We start from the raw sequence: 21,308 nt of genomic DNA, 5'->3' as shown, positions 1-21,308 counted from the left end.
GGTTTCAGAGATTATACAATTTCGTGGTGTTGATTTTAGTATACTATTCCTCGATTTAATGTTTATATTTGCCGAAGTTTTGGTAAATGTTTGCGCTTCGCTTCGCGATCGAGGCCGCCGTTGTTACATTTCAAGTGTTCAGAGAATTTCCGAACAATTCATGATTTATCAATAAATCACAATATCCACCGCGATGAAAGAATTACTTTGTAAATTATTGAAACACTGTCGAAAAAAAATCTATCTAGAAATACTAAAAAATACCTCAACCCTTCTCGGGCCCATTCTTCGGTCTAAAAAGTCTACGAAAGAAGATCGTTGATGAACCACCCGAAATATTTCTGGTATGTTTAAATAAACATTTTAGTCTTTCAACAATTGTGGAATTTTACATTACATTAACGATTTAGCCAATGCAAAAAGACACATTCAATATGTATATCCTTACCATTTAGTAGCCAGACATCATGAATTCCCATCTAAATACGACGATAAGGCACACATATATAGGTATGATCAACTCTCAGGGCTAGTACTGGTTCTGTGTACATACTCTCTCACACTGAAATCCGCTATATAGGTTTTCGCGTGTTTCGACCAATTACCGAAAATTACCTTAGAAAAACAATACTATCTAAACTAGAAATAAATACATCGATTTAACGCTATTGTGATAGATTTATAATCCGGCCCTACAGGCGCGCAGTGGGTCTATCCTTAAACTTTCACTGGCTTAAACACGTGAAGCTTATAGATTGTAAGGTTAACTTAATTTATTCGAAGTACGCAGCTTTCACTACTCATCAGGTCATGGACAATGTGGTTTAAACGTCCGTGATTAGGTGTAGGTACTCGAGCGAAATGCTTTCCAATAATTCAGCAACCTTCTAAATTGTCTTGAAAAAATCTACTAGCTGCAAGCTTGATGAGACATCTTAATAATTGATTTTTTGAAACAGGGCGTACAAATGTTGGAAAATTAAGCGCCCTTTTGCAAATATCGTTGTTATTTCTTTGCCCCCCCCCCCCCTAAATTCAAATGACGGTTCTGGAAGGCTATTTAGTCTTTGAGTTTTGTTATTCTCCTCGCTGAAGTGCGCGAATCCCAGTTGAAAATGAAATGCCAGATTCCCGCTAAAGTTATCTACTGATTTTAACTCTGAGTCAAATCTAAGTGGTATCTAGGCTATAGCTGTTCGATCATCACCACAAATAACGGAAATTCACGCCGTTTTAATTAATTTGAATCCACCGTCTCCAAGGCTCGGTGCGCGCGACACTGGGCGTGGTCGAAGATATTGTCGATAGTTTTTCTTTTAGTTTTTTTTCATCTGAATCATTTCATCATTTTAGATTCAAACGAAATGATGAAATAAGAATTTCCAAGATTATTTATAAAACTATTATAATTTTAATATCGAAAGATTTTATCAATTTCATTTTCTTTGTCATATTTTCACCAATTATTGAGAATTTTGAATATATGTCCGCACCAACAGGTGAATTTGAATATCTACGAGAACAAAAACGGTTAATCGTCCTTTGGGAAATATTTAACAAAGAGGAAATATGTTACATATACTGTCATAATTATAAGCCGACGAATTAGTTCGACGCATTCGATGAGCGAGTACCCTCCCTCCTCGCATTGATCAATCGAAGCGTCCGCGTTCGTGAATCGCCGCGGGCAAAAGTCACAATTACATTTTCATAAAACAAGGTTTTAAACGTCGTTAATAAGATCCCGATTTCTGCGAAATCTGTCGATGGTTTAATGCTTAATCGCGTAGGAATAACCTGGAATTCGAGCGGGGCGGTGTCCGCTGAACTGATCGACTAGAAGCCGAGCGCGTTCGACCAATCAGGCAATAGTTCGTAGAGGGGGATATCGAGTATTGACGCAATTCTATGTGTTTGTGTCAGAAATGACGCCGTCGATTTGACTGCCGTTTCAGCGCTATATTTACGGATTATTAGCCCACCGATGGATCTAAAACCTAAAGCAAGGGCGATCGCTATTCGTGAAGTTTGCGACGCTACAATTTCGGGCGCTTTGCTTCGAGAATAAAGGGGTAAATATGCGTTTGAAATGTTGACTGTATTCATAGTCTAGACGTGGCCTCTCTCAGTCTGTAATCACGTGGTATTAATGATGAGCTCATGTTGTATGTGTATCGAGTCGGTGTATTTCATTTATGGGGCGTATTTCTCCGACTGTCGAACTCTGTCCGGGTTATCTGAAGGGTGTATTTCGCCGGTACGGACCCGATCTATATTTAACTAGGGTTGTTATGATGTATGGTCGTTTTATAAACTGTAAGATCGGTTAAAAGTTCATTCCGATTCATCACAGAAAGAATCACGTGTTATAGTTGAAGTGTAAACGCTGTTGTGTTGTGTAAAACAACGATTTGTTTTGACGATTTTGACCTGTGACCCTTTACAATTAAACCCGACCCCGAGTCTAATTATGACCAATTAACAACACCCTAATTAACAGTTTGTCGCTTTAAGTCTTGAATAGTTGATTGATGTGTAATTATTGGATTTTCAGACAGTTTGATCGGACAGCGGTGAGAAGAGTTTTGGGCAGTGAGCCAGCAGCACCTGCAGGGCTCAACCCCGAACAGGATCGAGTTATAATGTTCTCAACGATCAAAATTTGTGAAACACAGAATTTATGTACACTCCTTTGCCATTGAGGCTATGTTGTCGGGCCAATATGGCTCCAGCACTTACGGAGGCCGCTACTCATTCTCAGAGGATCGCAGCTCAGTCGACCCCGGCGCAGTCGACCGGTGAGCTAGACGATCGTTCGCTGACATCGTGTTTTCCGATGCAAAAGCTCTGCACGCTGTCAAAAACTACATTACTTTCTTTATCGCGTAACAACGGATTTTTACATCATCGTCATAGCGACCACGCGGGTCAATTGTTGAAATCTCCGCTGTCGCTGTTGAATATTGAATCGGTGCGGAAATTCCCGGACGCTGTGGTCGTCGCCGGTGACGAACAAACAACGCCCCCTGGTGAGTACGCCGATAGTATGAATCAACATCGAAACCAAACGTCAAAATTGCCGGAAGAAAAAACGGAAGCGAATCACGATACGGAAAACAAAATGGTCGTCAACCTCGAACAGACGACGGGACTCGACGACGAGGAAAGTGAATCGGACGGTTCGAATCGTAATCCATGCGATTCCGGTTCGATTCCCGCCGCGGCCGACGACGACGTCGCCGGCGGTTCTCGCGTTACCGTGGATACCGAGCGTTCGGGCGTACGCGCGGTGCGTATACCTCCGCCGGCGTCTCGTCCTCGCTCGCCGCAGGAGGATCGTTTAGGCGAAGTGACGCGACGTCAGAAACAACAGGAAAAACGATCGCAATATTTACTGAGACGTTTACGCCGGTTACAAGCGTGTCGCGTTCACGATCATTCGACCAATCAGATGACTGCGTTCGTTCACGATCAAATGAGAAACTTAGAAACGACGGTGGCGACATCTATCAACAACGAGCGTTTACCGGAGCTGAAAGCGGAATTGTTGCATAGCGACGATATTAAAAACATGTCGACTGCTTCGCTCGTGAATTTAGTTCGTAAACTACAGACTTCTACGCCCGCCGCGGTCCGTACGACGAATTCTGCCGCAGTCCGCGCGATCTCTTTAAAACAACGTCTCGCCGGTACCGGTCCGTCGACGCCGCCTAATAGTGTTATCCATCTGGACGCGGCGACTCGTACGGAGATCGATCGTAAAGCGTTTCATCTGGAACGTAAAATCTCATGCGTAGAGACGAGATTTGATTCGGACGCGACCGAGAGTAGTTCAGGCGGAGAGAGTTGTGACGAGGATTCAATCAATGATTCACCCGTCATGGCCGCCGCCAGTGGGGAAATCCCCTCCAGATTCACGGCTGAAAACGAACAGTTGAAATATCGCTCGTTGTAAGTATCAGCGTGTGTTAATAGGGGGCGTCGCACTCATTGTCTTTCTTGCACCTTGAAACCTTTTCTTGTCAAAAGTGGCCAATTTTCACCCCTCCCCCCTTCATAGGTTAGTTTATACTTAATCCTCATCGGTCAGTTGCACAGTCGTGACTTATGTCCAAAAGTGGTCTTAAATCTTAAGATCAGTCTTAACTTGTTAGATTGGCTATAGAACTAAGTTGGTCTTTGACTGGTCTTAAGTCTAAGCCATGACTAAGCAACAGTGGCCGGTTCCATAGTCATGGCTTAGACTTAAGACCAGTCTAAGACTATCTGAGTTCTATAGCTGATCTTACAGCTTAAGACCAGTCTTAAGATTTAAGACCACTTTTGGACGTAAGTCTCGACTATGGAACCAACCATCTGCTTAAGTGTGTAGCCTACTTGATAAATGACCTCAAGGAGCCACAGTTACTGTTAGAAAGGCCTTGTAGTGAATGGAATTAGTAGCAGATAAGAATTGAGACAGTTCCAGCTGCACTATTAGAGTTTGTACTATACAGTGTATTACTATTCACTCGCAATACTTAGCGTACTAATGCTGAAGGTCATTAGAATATCATTGTACTTATATAACATCAGACTGTTCTAGAACACTGCTGTCTGTTAGTGTGCGATTCGAGTTGGGTTGAGAAACGGGTCGAGTAAGTCCCCCTTAAAATACCCCCTTAAAAAACATCGCTGGGGTCTTTTCGCAACTGTTTGACGATATTGAACAGTTGATCGTAATGAATTATACTGCGTTCCTAGATTATTGATCGTAACATCTGCGAAGCCTTACGAATAACGCAGTTAACTGTCTCCTTATGCGCGAGGGGGGAACCACAAGTAGTGCAGGGTTGGAAAATATTTTAAATATTTATATTTTACGACTATGTCCCATTTTATGCCTTTATTGTTTTGACAATGAAATAGTTTCCATATTTAGACCAGAATTTACGATTTTGCGTTTGAAATATAAGCGGAATAAATTGAATAAGTTATTTAATACAAACCCCCCTTCCCCCCCCCCCCCCAGGAGCCTTTATTGCTATAATACGTATATTAATGAAATCTAGTTTTCAGACATATATCACTCAGTATTGAAAGTAGAACAGTTGATCACGTACAGTGTACAGTGTTATATATGAATAAAGTTCAATCAATAGTTGACTATATACTCGACATTCAGTATTCGTCATACAGCCTGTTCTGACTGAGTGACTGTGCTGTATATATGAATGCATCACAATGAAAGGATGTTTAATTAATTAGTTCGTTATGATATTAATTCGTAACACGATGCCTTCCGGGAAGGGTACGATAACTACGACAACAATACTGTCAGTTATTAAATCTGATGCAGAAGACCGAAGTGTTGGCGTGTTTGAATTTGAGTTAAATCTATCTAGTTCCCTCATTGTCAACTCGGTGAAATATTTCCAGCAGTCCCAAAACGCTACCGAGTTCCCTGATTCTCAACTCGGTGAAATATTTACAGCAGTCCCAACTAAGTTTACTGTATTTGATATTGTATTTGAGTGATTTGTTTTATAATTTAGGTCTAATAGAGCTGAATATAAATGGGAACAGCAGAGATCGAGCGTCGCTGCTCGTTGGACTTGGTTACAAGCGCAAGTATCCGATCTCGAATATCTTATTCGTCAACAAACCGATATATACCGACATATCCGCAGTTCTAAAGGCGCAATAACGCTAGGGGACCAGGTGCGGCCGTCGGCGTCGCAGATACTGACCTCGCTGACCGGTAGAGCAGCGGGCACGGAGACCGACCCGACCGACTCATCTCCGTGTCACCTAGCAACGATATTAAACAATATAGATAACCAGTCGAAACAGATCCATTCGTTACCGGCGTTACTGACACCTGTAAATAGTCCGAAAATCAGTAACCACTCCCATCATCATCATCAGGTTAACGGACTGGTTACGACTCATCCCGAACAGACAACAATGGATTCATCGTCGTCGTGGCAACAGGCAGCTAGATGTCGTCCGATTTCTAATTATCGCAAACGTAAATTATTGCGGACGTTCGGTTTACACGAGATGAACGTGAAATCGGCGCGGTTGTCAACGGTGAAATGTCATTGTTACCCGCCGCTGTCGGCACCGTGCGTCATGTGCGGCGGACGTTATAATAATACCGTCGCTATGGATACAGAAACAATGTCGATCGCGGAGAAAGTTTCGCTGCTTGATAATTCCTTCCATCGTGTGCTATCATTCCCTCAAGGTACGTTTGAAGTTTTTTCATGTGACTTGATTCCTTAAATTCTCATTAATCAAGAGATTTTGGATTAATATAAAATGTGTTCAGGCATCAGAAATCCTGTTTCACAGAATTAGAACATTGTCTCCCGACGCTAATTCAAAGAGAAAAGTGGAATTCGGATTATTCATTTATTACGTACGCATAGAATTTGAATTTGAAATCGGCCATTTTTTGATATACATTAAGCATTACAGTACGCAATTGCACTGACCCCTCCCCCTCCCCTAATGCGTACGTAATAAATAAATGGTCTTCCTAAGTGAGCAGAGCTTGTTCAACTCCCCCTCCCTTCTCTCTGTACTAAAAATCGGCCATTTTTTCATATACATAAAGCAATGCAGTACGTAATAGCACTGACCCCTCCCCCCTCCCCCCTCCCCTAATGTGTACGTAATAAATGAATGACCCGAATCTGAAAAGTTTCCTTCGAGCTGATGATAATTAATCGACAAATTTGTTTTTAGATATTCCGTTGCGTGTTCACTTGGAATCATTGATGAAAACTGGTCAATGGCAAAACCGACACAATTCCATCTCGAAATCAGCCGCGGCTGGCGCCGCTATCAAAATTAACTGTCCAAAACGAAAATACAGGTAATTTAAAACTTCATTACATGGTTCCCCCACTGAACAGGGAATTCGGGGAAATCTTGGGAATTTTGAAACAATGATTCCCAGTTTGGAAATATTTGGGAAATTTTCCTAACATCGGGGAAATATTTGGAAAATTCATTTAGATTTCACATGTTGCATTTGCAAAGGGCAACTTGATTCAGCGAGTTCCCTTGAGAATCACTTTTATCCACAAGTCACTACTAAAATTTCATCCCAAATATGACATCTTTATTAACTTGCCACTGAATGTAATGAACTATCGGACTCCAGGGGCTGGTTCCATAGTGAGGGCTTAGACTTAAGACCAGTCTAAAACCAACTTAGTTCTATAGCCAATCTAACAACTTAAGACCAGTCTTAAGATTTAAGACCACTTTAGGTCGTAAGTCTTGACTATGGAATCGGGCCCAGGAGTTTGTGGTAACATGGTTTCACTAGTATAGAAAACTATCAGTTATAAAGAACAGAGTTTAAGGTTCCACTGTATTTTAATAATATAGTTATTTTTTTAATGTCAAAATAACTGTCATGTTGTAGAAAAATCAGAGATATCCGGAGACGGCAACTGAATCAAGAATTAAACTGATTTACAATTGTAGGAAACACAAATTACCGGACGGTAATGATAAAATGAAGAACCACCAGACGTCTAAGGGTAAACTATCGGCGAGATCAGCTGCGTCATTACTTACTCATAAATACAGAACAAAGTATAATAAAGACGGGAAAGTGAGGAAACGCGGCCGACCGTTATCATCGCCTAAAATAGAGAAATCTCAACTATCTCGATCTGAGATACGCAAAAAACGTGCAGCGCGTCTCGCAGGTAGATATTATATACTGCGTTCTGAACATCTTACAGAAATGAGACTGTGTCAATCAGCTAACTGGAACCACTCGAGTACAAAAATCTGCATCCTTGAACAGACTGGGGCCACACAGATCTAAGACCTAAGTTATATTTAATCAAAATTGATTGTCAATCAAACAACTTGAGACTAGTCTAAAAATCTAAGATCAATTTTGCACTTGGGCCATGACTGAGCCCAGGATCAACAAATGGTGTAGATTGGGGATGAAGTATCAGATATCTGAGTTGGGGGATGAGAGTACGTATGTGTTGGGTCCAGGCTGAGAGGGGTTCAGGCTGAGAGGGTTGTTGGGTCCAGGCTGAGAGGGGTTCTGGGTCTAGGCTGAGAGGGGTTCTGGGTCCAGGCTGAGAAGGGTTCAGGCTGAGGGGGACGCAGGGTCCGACTGAGAGGGGTGTAGGGTCGAGACAGTCAGATTTAACGTGTGAAGTTGATGAATTACTGAAGTTGTGATTGTATATTTATAGCTCTGAAGAAACGTCGAAGCAGTCTCTCATTCCCTTACAACCGATTCGACCGTGAACGTACACCGTCTAGTTCTACATTAACCAGTCCTCGAGATACACCGCCCCCTGGTGGCGGCGGCGGTATGTCTCAGAGCTGTCCGCACGGAATGCTGCGTGAAATGAAAGATTTAATGCGTAAGCGCCGCCTAGAGAGCGATTACGACATCAACAATATCGTTATACCGTACAGCATCGCCGCGGCAACTAGAGTTACTAAACTAGAATATAAAGAAATCGTAACGCCGAAGTAAGTTTCATAAATCAATCTCAGTATATCAATTCATTTAGATACATCGATATCGTCATCTCAAATATTTCACTATCTAACTAAATCAATGTTTTATTCACCATTTTACTGTCTTCAGATATTGTGATAATGTTACTATCAGATATATCAATATTATAGGGTCAGATATATAAATAATTTATGATCAGATATATAAATAATCTATAATCAGCTATATCAATCTATGATCACATATATCGATATCTTACCCTAAGATATCAGAAGAATAGCCACATTCAGATGTGACAATATAGATAATAAGCTAAAAAAAGATTGTAATTAAAATTTCACCAAAATCCTGTAAAACTCTGGGCACGGTTTTATAGACTGGCATCAATTTTAACCCGGGGGTCAACTTGATGCATTTCAATAGAGTAAGCCCCTAGGTTAAAGTTAATACCAGACTATAAAACCGGGCCCAGGAGTTTTGGAAAATGTAGAATTTCTGGGAATAGCTTATGTGGAATTGCAAATTTGAAATCGAAGTTTTAAGAAATTTGGGGAATTATGGGATTTGGCGATTGGGTAGATGATACAGGTCTTTGACTGGTCTAATTAAAAAAGAAATTATCAACTTGCGACCGACTTCTTCGATTCACTTTTGCCTCTAAGCTGGTCTGCAACATGTAAAAATGATGAATGAATTGTAACATTTGAATATGATTTATATTTCTAGATGGAGAGATTTGACACGCGATGAACCGTCATCGGACGAAGTGAATCTGATACAATCAGTTCATACGTCTGATAACGACGAACCGAAACCTCAAAATCATAATCCACCAACGCCTCAAATAATCGTCAAAAAACTCATCGAGGAAACCGAGGACGTAAGTATCCAAAAACAAGTCCGCATTACGGTTTATAGCTAGTTCCAAAGGTTTCTTCTTATAGATCGGAGAAATAACTGACCCTCATCTAGAAAATCAGGGAATTTGAATTTTGGTGCGAGGAACCTCTTAAAAAAAACAGCCCTCACTGAGGATATCTTGAGGGACTTTGGAACCCTGGGGCCGGTTCCATAGTCGAGACTTAAGTCCAAAAGTGGTCTTAAATCTTAAGATCGGTCTTAAGTTGTTAGATTAGCTATAGAACTAAGTTGGTCTTAGACTGGTCTTAAGCCTAAGCCCTGATTCCTTTTTTCTCTGGTTGTAATTTAACGCGATATCTTCTATATTTTTCTATAGATCGAGAATTTGTCGGATATCGAGTTCGCGGAGCGCCACCTACGTTGTGAAATACAAGAGAAACGCCGATTCATGACGTACAAAACGAACTTGCTGCGGCGAGCGCGTAGTTCACGTACGGACAGCGGCACGGCGACCCCCGATCCGTTATCGCCCGATTGTTTCGTTGAGACGCCGGCCGCGGTCGCGTCTCCTCCGCCACCACAAACTCCGTCTATCGGATTCACTTTTAAAGACGATACTCGTCGCCGGAGCAGTTCATTCTCCGGTCTGATTCCTCCAGCTCCGAGACGCGATCGCTCCGTCTCCAGCGAGGGACGACAACAATCCATATTCATCGCCGCCGATAACGACGACGAATTCTACGAAGAGGAAGTGTTACCGTGGCAACCTAGAACTTTCCCGATATCGGAGGACGAGTTGACGAAAATGAAATCGGTTACCGATGACGACGTGATGCCGGTAGTCATGACGACGAGAACGATGGATAAATTGAAATTAGGGACACCGGCGAGCAGTAACCCGGGATCACCGTTACCTTCAACATCATCAACATCATCGGTTACTGACGATCCTTACGACCCTGAGTGGACGATATTAGATGAAAGAGAAGATGAGCAGAATGATGAATACACAGTTACTGCAGGTACGGCAGCTGCTGCTGCTGCTGCTGGTAGCGGTGGTAATCTAGTGATGAGACTTCACCGAAGATGAAACTGATTTCAACTATTTCTGAAGTGTGTTTACTACAAATACTAATCAATCCCCCTCCCCCCGGGAAACAGGGGTTTCTGAATCCCCTCCCTTGGGAAACAGGGAATTCTGAATACCCTCCCTTGGGAAACGGGGTCTTCTGAATCCCTCTGCCCTTGCGCAATACTGAAACCCTGTTACTGTTAGGGGAAGGGGGATTTACCCTTTGGTAGTGTTTAACCTATCAATAGGTTCGTGCTTTATTACAATTGTAATTTTGATTATTATTATTATTATTATTTTATCGTAATGTCTTTATTATTGTTTTTTCGAAATGATTGGGGTTTATTATGATTATTATTATTTTTTTCTTCGGAGAACCTCCGAATGAACAAACGAACAGAAGAAAAAACGATATGATTATTATTATTATTTATACCGAATACAGTCCGTTGTATGAACTGTTATTAGTGTTAACCGTGCCGTGTATAGCTACCTCTAGTAACGGAACCTCACGATTCTGTGTCTGATTTCATAGATCACATACATGTTTTTACATGTTTTACAATTGATTCAATGTACATTTATGAAGCACGGTTTGATAGAGCAGTGACATGTTTTACAATCGATTCAGTATATTTTTGAATTAAGAAATCGTTTTATGGAATGAAGACAAATTATTTCGGATTAATGGCGTTATCTTGGGGATCATTCATTATTACGTACGCATAAAATTTGAATTTTTCAACCTATTATACATAAAGCATTACAGTACACAATTGCACTGACCCTCTCCCCCTACCCTAATATGTTCGTAATAAATGAATGATCCCTGATTGAAGTTAAGGTTGCACTAAGATCTGATCCGGTCTGTAGAACGCTGATGTCGCAAAAGTTTCCTGACTGAAAATTCACGACTGGCTGTCGGTTTCCTTACGATCCGATGATCGGGTCGGATCTCGTGCGCGACCTCAGTTAGGTTTAAGCGTGTGTTGTATAATTCCAGACACATGTTCATCCACAAAAATGTTAATTCTTATGAATACTAAGTGGCGTGGTGGTGTCATAGTGCGCGCTTGTATCTCGGTCTTTGTACATAGAACACCGCAACTTCTTAAAAATATTATTATTATTATTGCTATTATTAAAGCGAGGTTTTAAAAAATCTCTCAATCCAAAAAAAGTTAAAAACCTTGCTATCGTTAAAAAAATCTATTATTCATGATAATGGGTTTGTGAAATAAATAGGGATTGTCCATTATTGTATAAGGGGGTGGAAGGTATACAAAGGGTTTGTATCATGTACATAGTGTTCAAGGGGGGGGGGGGGTAAAACTAATGTGTAATATAGATATATTGTACCTATGTGATAAATGGATGATCCCTGTATTAGTGTATGCTACAATGTGCAGTGTATATAGTGTAAATATCAGACGAGGAATAACGGCTTTATATTATAATAATTAGATATCATCGGATCGGTTTGAAATATTTCAGAAAAACGATCCCCGACAAGTGATAACAATGTAACAATGACGAATGAAGCTAAAAAGTGCGAATAATTTAAAAACTGAATTCATATGAACAAGTGTAGATTGGGTTTTGATCAAATACTGAGTTTTAAGAAATTATCTGAACCGCTGAAGACCGCTTTGAGGTTAAACAGAGGAGTGTTGTTAGAGAGGTGCGCAAAGTCTAACAATTTTTTTTTAATCATTCTGTAAATATATATATATATATTTATGTATATATATATATGACACACACTAAAGCATTGTTGTAACGATACCAATTTCTATGTAAGATCTTTGTTTTATTTGCTGTTGCCCTCCTGAACTCCTGAACTCCTGACGCGATCATTCAAACCTCTTCCCAGTGTAGTGAATGCAGTACACTCTGCTCGAGTTGGATCTATGACTTATAACGGTTATCTCTTGAGTTAAACAGTTATCTCTTGAGTTAAACAGTTATCTCTGAGTTAAACAGTTATCTCTGAGTTAAACAGTTATCTCTGAGTTAAACAGTTATCTCTTGAGGTATTCAGTTACCTCTGAACCGGGGCAGCAGTTGTTAGTTAGAGGTAACTGGTGGTTAAATACCGTTGTTACAATGCAATTTGAATTGTCACTAAGTCACTACATCAACTGGTTATCTCTCAACAACTCTTGAACACCTGCAGCCCCAGGTGGTGTAGGTGTCTCTGGAGTTTAAGGGTTAGATCCAACCTAAGCACATTTTACTGAATCAATATTACGATGATAATATGAAGTAACAATTGATTGTTTGATTGTGAGGTGATTGTACGAAATTATAATTAGAATTTACAAAAAAAAGACTACAGCTACTATGTGTGAAATACAGATAATATTCATTCTTTGTCAAAAATTGGAAACAATTTTGTTGAAAAGCATTTAGTAAAATATATACAGTAAAAAAGTTTCTGTCACTTGGAATTTTGTTTAGTCTTATTTTAGTTTTCCTTCACAGTGAAAACAAGATATTCAACGGTTATTACAAAATCAAGAGGGAATTCCGTGTGTCTGGAAAAATCGGAGGATATCTGAATGGATTGATTGGTGTCTTGTTGTTGCTGGTGACGAGTTACAGCAGTGGCATTATGAACTTACCGTTGCTACGCGAAAAATTACCTTAGTTTACAGCAATTTAGTATCAGTACCGCTCCATCATCGCTTCCACCAGTCCGAGGAACAGCTTTAGCGTAGTGGGTTCGAATCCCATGACTGGTGAAGATGATACCGCTCTGAATTGGTGTCAGTAAACAGTGCTGTACGGTGCTGCCGCTATGATCGACATTAGCGGATTTTGCATAAACTAACACGAACTGACTCTGGCAGTAGACTCTCCTTGATTGCCAGAGTCGATTGACGTTAGTGCATGAAAAATCCGCTAATGTTGAGCATAGCGGCAGCACCGGACGGTGTAAAATGGCATCACGTCGATTTCAATGTCCTGTAAGAGTAATTACTGGGTTCGAACCCGGCACAACCCTGTACATCCTCAAATCAGCATCTGGACCACTCTGAATCAGTATTTATTATTAAAGGTATTAAAATTCAAATAGTTTTTGCGGGGTTCATTAAGTAAGGTACAGTCAAACAGGAAATGAGATTCATCACCTAAAGTATTACAATTCTATCAACTCTGTCTCGATGAAGGTTTGAAAATTTCTTCACAGGTAGAATATAGGACCCGATCATAAATTCAAATAAACTAGTTACTAAGTCATCATCAAGTTCTATTATATTCTTCTCTAGCCTAATATCATTTTTACATTGCCTAAAGTTAGTGTGTATATCGGATAAGTATTTATGGCAGACACGGTTTCTTGAAGGTGCTGGTCACGGAGTATCTGTTCGTTTTTTTCGTCTCGAAAAGAATTTACTGTTTGTCATCAATTGCTGCGTCCAAATGCAGGACAAACCACAATCGTAAATCACAGACATTGAAATTCCGATATTGAAAAAGTGATTAGCCTTGAAACTTATACTTTGCTGGAAAGAATTTGATCTTTGTGATTTCAACTTTAAAAAGTTAAAAATACGTTAAAAAAAGTTGTTCATCCTCCACAATGACGCTAAATTAATGGAACTCCATTCACTGCATTTTTCAGTACATCGACACCAGTAGCGCAGAAAACCCGTTATTCCTGCTTTGAAGCTTTGATTCTATAATCGTTTTTCAACAGTAATGTAAAATTCCTTGTTTGGACTGGTTACGATTCCGTATCGTTTGCGCACGTTCTGGCCGGGAACCAGTCTCAATCGGAATCTCTGCAACAACGTCACGAGCAACGTGAATATTTGCGCGTGCGCGAATCTAAATCCCGGGCACTTCCGGTTGCCGGCGAATCCGAAAGGTTCGAAACAATGGTGACCGTTAAGTGTGACGTGTTCAGGGTCGAATCGCGCGGGGTCAAATCTGAAAAAGGGAATCATTGATAAAATATATACATGTTTATCTTATATTTGAGAAAATCAAACAGTGAGTTGGGAATAGGTTTATTAGTAACGGCCGGATTCAGTTTACACAGTCGTGAGTTTAGATTGACTCAGAGTTATTCAAAATGAATTGACTTCTGCTAGTGAGTCTTAATCCTACTGTGGATCTACTGTGGAACTGTCCCGCAGTCAAAACTAAGATTAAAATTGTCTTAAAACTGAAGACTGCTCCGATTCACCAGCATGAGCTTAGACAGGCCCGGAAGTGCGATCAAAGTCACGTGACGGTTCTTACTTACTGTTTCGGGTTCGGGAATAATTCCTCGTTCTGATTGGTCGACCCGATAGCTGAAACGATCGGCATCTGAAAACAAGGAACAATGATTTGACACCAACAGCTCAGATCAGGGCCCAGGACCAGTTGCAACAAAGGCTTTAATCTAAGACCTCTATAAGACCCGCCTTAAGATTAACGACCATTTAAGGGTTTAAGTCATGACTGTGCCCTGGGGCAAGTTCCATAATTGAGACTTAAGTTCGAAAGTGGTCTTGAATCTTAAGTCGCTAGATTGACTATAGTAATTAGATTGTCTTAAACTGGTCTGACTTTGTAATCGGCCCCAGATTCTTAAAATTGAATAGTTGTCCTCATTGACAACCTGAATTTAAGAATTTAGAAATTGAAGCCATGAATTTAGTTGAACTTGAAACCAATGATACAATTTTCTGGTGTATTCTGAGCATAGATATTTATTTACCCCTTTAGGAATACTGTACTGTCCTATAGTAGTATCAGAATACGGATTGAATCTTGCCGTAAACGATACGATGGATGAACATCTGAGCGCTTCACACATCACCTGCCTTAAATATCTGTAAATATCATATCAATAATAACTGATTTGAATTATTTCGATAAATTCTCTGTACGCTTCCCCAGTGCGACATTTAAACCAGCAACGCAGAAACCCGATATCGCTGCTTTGCAGCTATATTTATTATTATCATTATTTTCAAAATTGAAATTCGTTACAATCGACGTCGTAAAACTATATATCATTTTGTCTTTTCAATAACTTATTTCTGGAAAATGAAATATAATGTCTAAAGCAAGAAGACTCTGTATTAGTAGGAATTTACCTCAATTGGCCGATGTGGGTCGTCTGTAAAATCTCATCAGCTGCTAACACTGTGTCTATTTCCGCGTAACATTTTTCCTGTACAGACGGATTCTCAGCTAAATAGTACAAAACCCACGCCGCAGCTACAGATACAACAAAAACCAAATCAGGGATCACTGTCAACGCCACACCTTACCGTAAATCTAAACTATTCGTAATACTGGTTTGAAAATAATTTTTTTCGGTTATAAAATACAAATGAGCTTAAAATGGTCTAAAATTTTAAGATTCGCAATACAGAACAAAGAAGACTAGTCTTAATAAATCTAAAATCTATAGCTTCAATGATTCTGTAAACTGTAAAATTATAATTAGTAACTAAAATGACGACCATGTCATTTTTTAAACAATTAATTATAATGCATTTTGTGATTCAATTCATCATCACAATAGCTGGAACGAGTATATCTCAATGAAGGAGGGTTGAGATGTGATATTGCAATATCGCTTACCGCTGGTTGTTTTATCCAAAGCGTTCGATAAAAACGTCCTAGCGTCATCGCGTAAAACGTCATCCTTCAATCCGGCACCCAACAATACCTCGATAAACAACACGTAATTATCGGAATCATCGTCGTTTCTATGGCGACGCATTTTTATTACATCATCCAAAATAGCAACAATCTCCTTAGCAACTAAAAACGATGACATAAGAAAAGAAATATCTGATATCTGATATCAATTTTTGCTATGTTGAATTGATGTAAAACGTTTCTATTGCGAGCCTATGATTTCATAAGTGACAATTAAAATGTTCCATTATTTAAATTTTTCAGACCTTTCTCCATCTGCTCCGCATCTCCGCCTCCTAGCGACACCTTTTCCATATTGTTTCTTACCTTAAAAAAATCGAAACCCTTCGAACCAGCATCTTGCCTAGACCGGGACTCGAACCTGATAACATCGAAACTCTACTACCGCACGGAATTAGCATAAATTTGCATATGTCCCGATGCCATCAGGTTCGAATCCCAGCCTAGCGAGATGGTTAAAATGATTAATTCTCGATATTCTACAGTGCAATAATGTTGAAATATAAGATACTTACGTAATCGTAGGATTCCACGAGTTTGTTAATCTTAGCTTCGTCTTTAAAGGCGTCCCCGAAAATCGATTGCGTCACACATCGTATGACGTAATCGAACATTGTCGCCATGACGGGAATCTTATCACCAGGGGGCAGTTTCTCCCAGGCGTCAGCGACATCGTCTGCCAACTATGAAACAAAAAAAATTTGATATAATATCAATATATATATATTCATTAAAAAATTATTGGACTGATAGCTATAACTTTTTACTGATCTCTCACCTGCTGCAGTGTTTGGTACAGTGGCGCCACCGCGCGATGGCTAAACGCATTAGCATACAACTTGTGGCGCCGCCTACCGTCCGTTCCGTTAGTAAACATAACCGACTGTTCGCCATATAGAATATCACTGTACCGGAACAGTGTTACTGTCGATGAAAGATTTAACAAATTGAAATTATCTCAAAAAGAATAATTGATAATATTGAAATATTGCCCAGGGGTTGATTCTATAGACTGGTATCAACTTTACCCTTGGGGTTATAGGAAATAGGAAATGAATTGAGTCAGCCCTAAGGTTTGAATAAATACCAGTCTATAAAACCGGCCCAACACTCGTTCTTCCATTAGCATGTATAATTCTGAGGTGCCATTTTAGTTCTATAGCTAATACAACAAATTTAATTCAGTTTGAGCTCATTTTAGGTCTATCGGCAATATAACAATTAAAGACCGGTCTAAGTTATGTTAGTAAACAAATCTAACAAATCAAGTTCAATCTCTAAGCACATATTGGTTCTATTTCCAATCTAACAATTTAAGACCATGTAAGCTTATATTTGTTCTATAAGGAATCTAACAACTTTATCAAGTTTATGAGTTCAGACCACTTTCGTGCAGTACAGCTGTGCTCTGGTGTAAGGGGTGGGGAGGATTACTAGGAGATAGTAGCACGCACCTGGTCTGTCGAATAAAGTCTCTATTTGCTGATAATGTTCAGGCGAATTGATACTGCAACATTTACGCCTGCCGTACCAGAACGTGGCCACAGGGCCGTAATTATCGTGCAGATCAGCCAGGAATGCATGGAAACTTCGGGCCGCTTTTATCTCAGGGATGTTTCCTTTTTGTGAATGAGTCGGCGAAAGTCCTGTCAATGGTTTCAGTTTCTTTGACTAGAATAAAGAGATTTTATTGTTTTACGTTTTGACTGCTTCTTAATGGTCGGGAAAATACTATATATTCCTTAAGATGACATTTAGGATATTGAGTAGAATTACTAGCTTCGAAATGTTTCCATGAACTAGTAATTTATCCCAATAGCCATCTTCAGGAATACTGATGTTGTCCTCATTATAACCATTGATGAAACACCCTGAGTCCATGTTGTGAGATTATATAAAATCACGGACTCTGATTTTTAATAATCAAGGTTATAATGAGGACAACATCAGTATTCCTGAAGATGACTATTAGGATAAAGTCGAAACGTTGAATAAACTACACTAGCTCAAGGAATACAGTATTCCTGAAGATGGCTATTAGGATAAAGTCGAAACGTTGAATAAACTACACTAGCTCAAGGAATACAGTATTTCTGAAGATGACTATTAGGATATAGTCGAAACGTTGAATAAACTTCTAGGCCAAGGATACAGTATTCCTGAAGATGACTATTAGGATAAAGTAGAAACGTTGAATAAACTACACTAGCTCAAGGAATACAGTATTCCTGAAGATGACTATTAGGATAAAGTCGAAACGTTGAATAAACTACACTAGCTCAAGGAATACAGTATTCCTGAAGATGACTATTAGGATAAAGTTGAAACGTTGAATAAACTACACTAGCTCAAGGAATACAGTATTCCTGAAGATGGCTATTAGGATAAAGTCGAAACGTTGAATAAACTACACTAGCTCAAGGAATACAGTATTCCTGAAGATGACTATTAGGATAAAGTCGAAACGTTGAATAAACTACACTAGCTCAAGGAATACAGTATTCCTGAAGATGACTATTAGGATAAAGTCGAAACGTTGAATAAACTACACTAGCTCAAGGAATACAGTATTCCTGAAGATGACTATTAGGATAAAGTCAAAACGTTGAATAAACTACACTAGCTCAAGGAATACAGTATTCCTGAAGATGACTATTAGGATAAAGTCGAAACGTTGAATAAACTACACTAGCTCAAGGAATACAGTATTCCTGAAGATGACTATTAGGATAAAGTCAAAACGTTGAATAAACAACACTAGCTCAAGGAATACAGTATTCCTGAAGATGACTATTAGGATATAGTTGAAACATTGAATAAACTACACTAGCTCAATGAAACATTTCAAACTCTTTTTATTCTTAGTGTGCAGGGATTTTATATTATCTTTACAGCAACGATTGTTTAAGCATCAATGGTTATGATCTGAATGCAAGCATTCTCAGACGAATTCACATCTCACCTTTCTGATATAAGCAACTGTAGCCACAATCATAATAGGTACTACTGGTAATAGTAAAGCCGTCCACGGCGATATCATTACAATTCCTGCCTTAGTTTTAATCACCGTACTTAATTTACCTATTTTAACTAACAACATGACGCGACCACTGTTTAATCCGGCCGTTAACAGAGCTGCATTACTCTTACATACAGACCACAGCTGCGAACTATACTGACGAGCTTCGAACATTCCGTCAAGTGAAATCAACTCGATTTTACACACGCAAAAAGAAACTCGCTTGTTTAGATAGGGAGACGGTAGGTTTGTCTATTGACCCGTGTTAGAAAGAATGAAGTCAACACAGATCTAAGCGGTGTGTACGCGTCGTACACACTGAGCCCGACCGCTGTTAGTGCCGCCCAAAACACGAATGTTCCCAATCGTAAAAAAAACTCCAAGTTGATTTCAATGACGGTAATTTATGACTGAAACAGCAATTGACTTCTTGGAATGAATTTCATTCATGCAATTTATGAGTCTTTTCTTTTCTTCCTAAATAAATTCCAGGCCGCATAGTGAATTATCAGGTCCGTACCGAGCTGTTTTGATGGACAGTTCTATTTCAAGAGAAAGGGCATTTTCCTGTGGAAGCGGAGTCTGGGGACAGTGGGACTGGGTCCACTGAACCGAGAACTGTGGAAATGGAGTCTGGGACAGTAGGACTGGGTCCACTGAACCGCGAACTGTGGAAGTGGAGTCTGGGACAGTGGGACTGGGTCCACTGAACCGCGAACTGTGGAAGTGGAGTCCGGGACAGTGGGACTGGGTCCACTGAGCCGCGAACTGTGGAAGTGGAGTCCGGGACAGTGGGACTGGGTCCACTGAACCGAGAACTGTGGAAGTGGAGTCTGGGACAGTGGGACTGGGTCCACTGAACCGAGAACTGTGGAAGTGGAGTCTGGGACAGTAGGACTGGGTCCACTGAGCCGCGAACTGTGGAAGTGGAGTCCGGGACAGTGGGACTGGGTCCACTGAACCGAGAACTGTGGAAGTGGAGTCCGGGACAGTGGGACTGGGTCCACTGACCCGAGAACTGTGGATGTGGAGTCTGGGAAAGTGGGACTGGGTCCACTAAACCGAGAACTGTGGAAATGGAGTCTGGGACAGTGGGACTGGGTCCACTGAACCGAGAACTGTGGAAGTGGAGTCTGGGAAAGTGGGACTGGGTCCACTAAACCGAGAACTGTGCAAATGGAGTCTGGGACAGTGGGACTGGGTCCACTGAACCGAGAACTGTGGAAGTGGAGTCTGGGAAAGCGGGACTGGGTCCACTAAACCGAGAACTGTGGAAGTGTAGTAGGGGAGGGTTGGATTGTCGTACGGTCGGTTAGGTTTTCCGCGAAAATAATCAAAGAAACTTTGCTCAATGACTTTTCCAAGAAATTGAATTACTTTTCGACTATTTGAAAAAAAAAACTTTCAAAACGCGTTCCGTTCATTCTTTACAATTCGACGTAACAAAGACAGGCCGCATCGGTTTCTAGGAAATAACTAACGACTTTTACAAACTTCCTATCGCGATTCAATGATTGTTGGGTATAGGAGAAAATCCAGCTCTCCGCAGTTGCGTGGAGAAAATATTCAATTTGAGAATTAACTTATTTCAAATGATCTGATTTTGAAATAAGCTCAGTCAGATATATAGATTAGAGTGCTTTCAGCCAACAACGCATTAGAAATATCGACAAATATCTTGAAAACTCCCTGAAATTTCAGCTCAAAAAATCATTGAAAGACATTCCTTGATATTTGTTGGTGCAAACATGATGAATATCTATTATGATAAATCTTAAAAGTCGCATCAATTTTCTTATTTCTTTTGATTCTAAATTTTGCGAATCATTACAGTGGTCTTGTTCATGAGTTGTCCTTCATTTACACGACAGGAACTTGACAGAATTATTCTGTCAAGGTCTCGCTGAAATTCTTATTTTCTTAGAATCGTGAGAGAACAGTGCCTGGAGATCGATTCTGAGAACCCTCTGAATTCTGAGATACCTGGCAGTAATTTATTTCCTACACTCTAGCTGTGTCTTACTGTGGCATGCGAGTAATCTATTAGTTCACATATTCACCGCCAATGATTGGCAGCACTTGACGGTCAACATTATGATCTAAAATCGGTATCTAACCGTGGCTAGCGAGGTATGAATTAGTTCACAGATTTGCCGCTGTTGATTTACAGGAGGGCAGCACTCGACGGTAAA

At 40.1% G+C, this 21,308-nt stretch overlaps 2 protein-coding genes across 3 annotated transcripts; one reads left to right on the top strand and one right to left on the bottom strand.

Moving 5' to 3' along the window:
- Positions 1 to 1,942: 1,942 nt before the first annotated feature.
- Positions 1,943 to 12,850, top strand: LOC141907033 (KAT8 regulatory NSL complex subunit 1-like). Of its 2 annotated transcripts, none has more exons than XM_074796577.1 (8): positions 1,943 to 2,072; positions 2,555 to 3,951; positions 5,535 to 6,229; positions 6,733 to 6,862; positions 7,483 to 7,709; positions 8,220 to 8,505; positions 9,221 to 9,374; positions 9,732 to 12,850. In XM_074796577.1, exons 2-8 carry the CDS (start codon positions 2,681 to 2,683, stop codon positions 10,443 to 10,445), a joined length of 3,477 nt encoding a protein of 1,158 aa, XP_074652678.1. In that variant the 5' UTR covers positions 1,943 to 2,072; positions 2,555 to 2,680; the 3' UTR covers positions 10,446 to 12,850. The 2 variants fall into 2 exon arrangements, with proteins under 2 accessions (XP_074652678.1, XP_074652679.1); XM_074796578.1 differs by lacking the exon at positions 1,943 to 2,072 and adding an exon at positions 2,201 to 2,257.
- A 768-nt stretch (positions 12,851 to 13,618) lies between these two features.
- LOC141907404 (cytochrome P450 20A1-like) lies at positions 13,619 to 19,444 on the bottom strand. The gene is made up of 10 exons (XM_074797031.1): positions 19,060 to 19,444; positions 17,552 to 17,768; positions 16,876 to 17,021; positions 16,613 to 16,780; positions 16,343 to 16,403; positions 16,017 to 16,199; positions 15,524 to 15,647; positions 15,142 to 15,256; positions 14,683 to 14,747; positions 13,619 to 14,363 (listed from the first exon to the last, which is right to left on the bottom strand). The coding sequence occupies exons 1-10, from the start codon at positions 19,288 to 19,290 to the stop codon at positions 14,111 to 14,113; spliced, it is 1,563 nt and encodes a 520-aa protein (XP_074653132.1). The 5' UTR covers positions 19,291 to 19,444; the 3' UTR covers positions 13,619 to 14,110.
- Positions 19,445 to 21,308: the final 1,864 nt, after the last annotated feature.

The sequence above is a fragment of the Tubulanus polymorphus genome, chromosome 6, assembly GCF_964204645.1.
Source record: "Tubulanus polymorphus chromosome 6, tnTubPoly1.2, whole genome shotgun sequence".
Taxonomy (NCBI): domain Eukaryota; kingdom Metazoa; phylum Nemertea; class Palaeonemertea; order Tubulaniformes; family Tubulanidae; genus Tubulanus; species Tubulanus polymorphus.
Note: the sequence above shows the minus strand (reverse complement) of the source record. Positions and strands in the feature narration are given on the sequence as shown.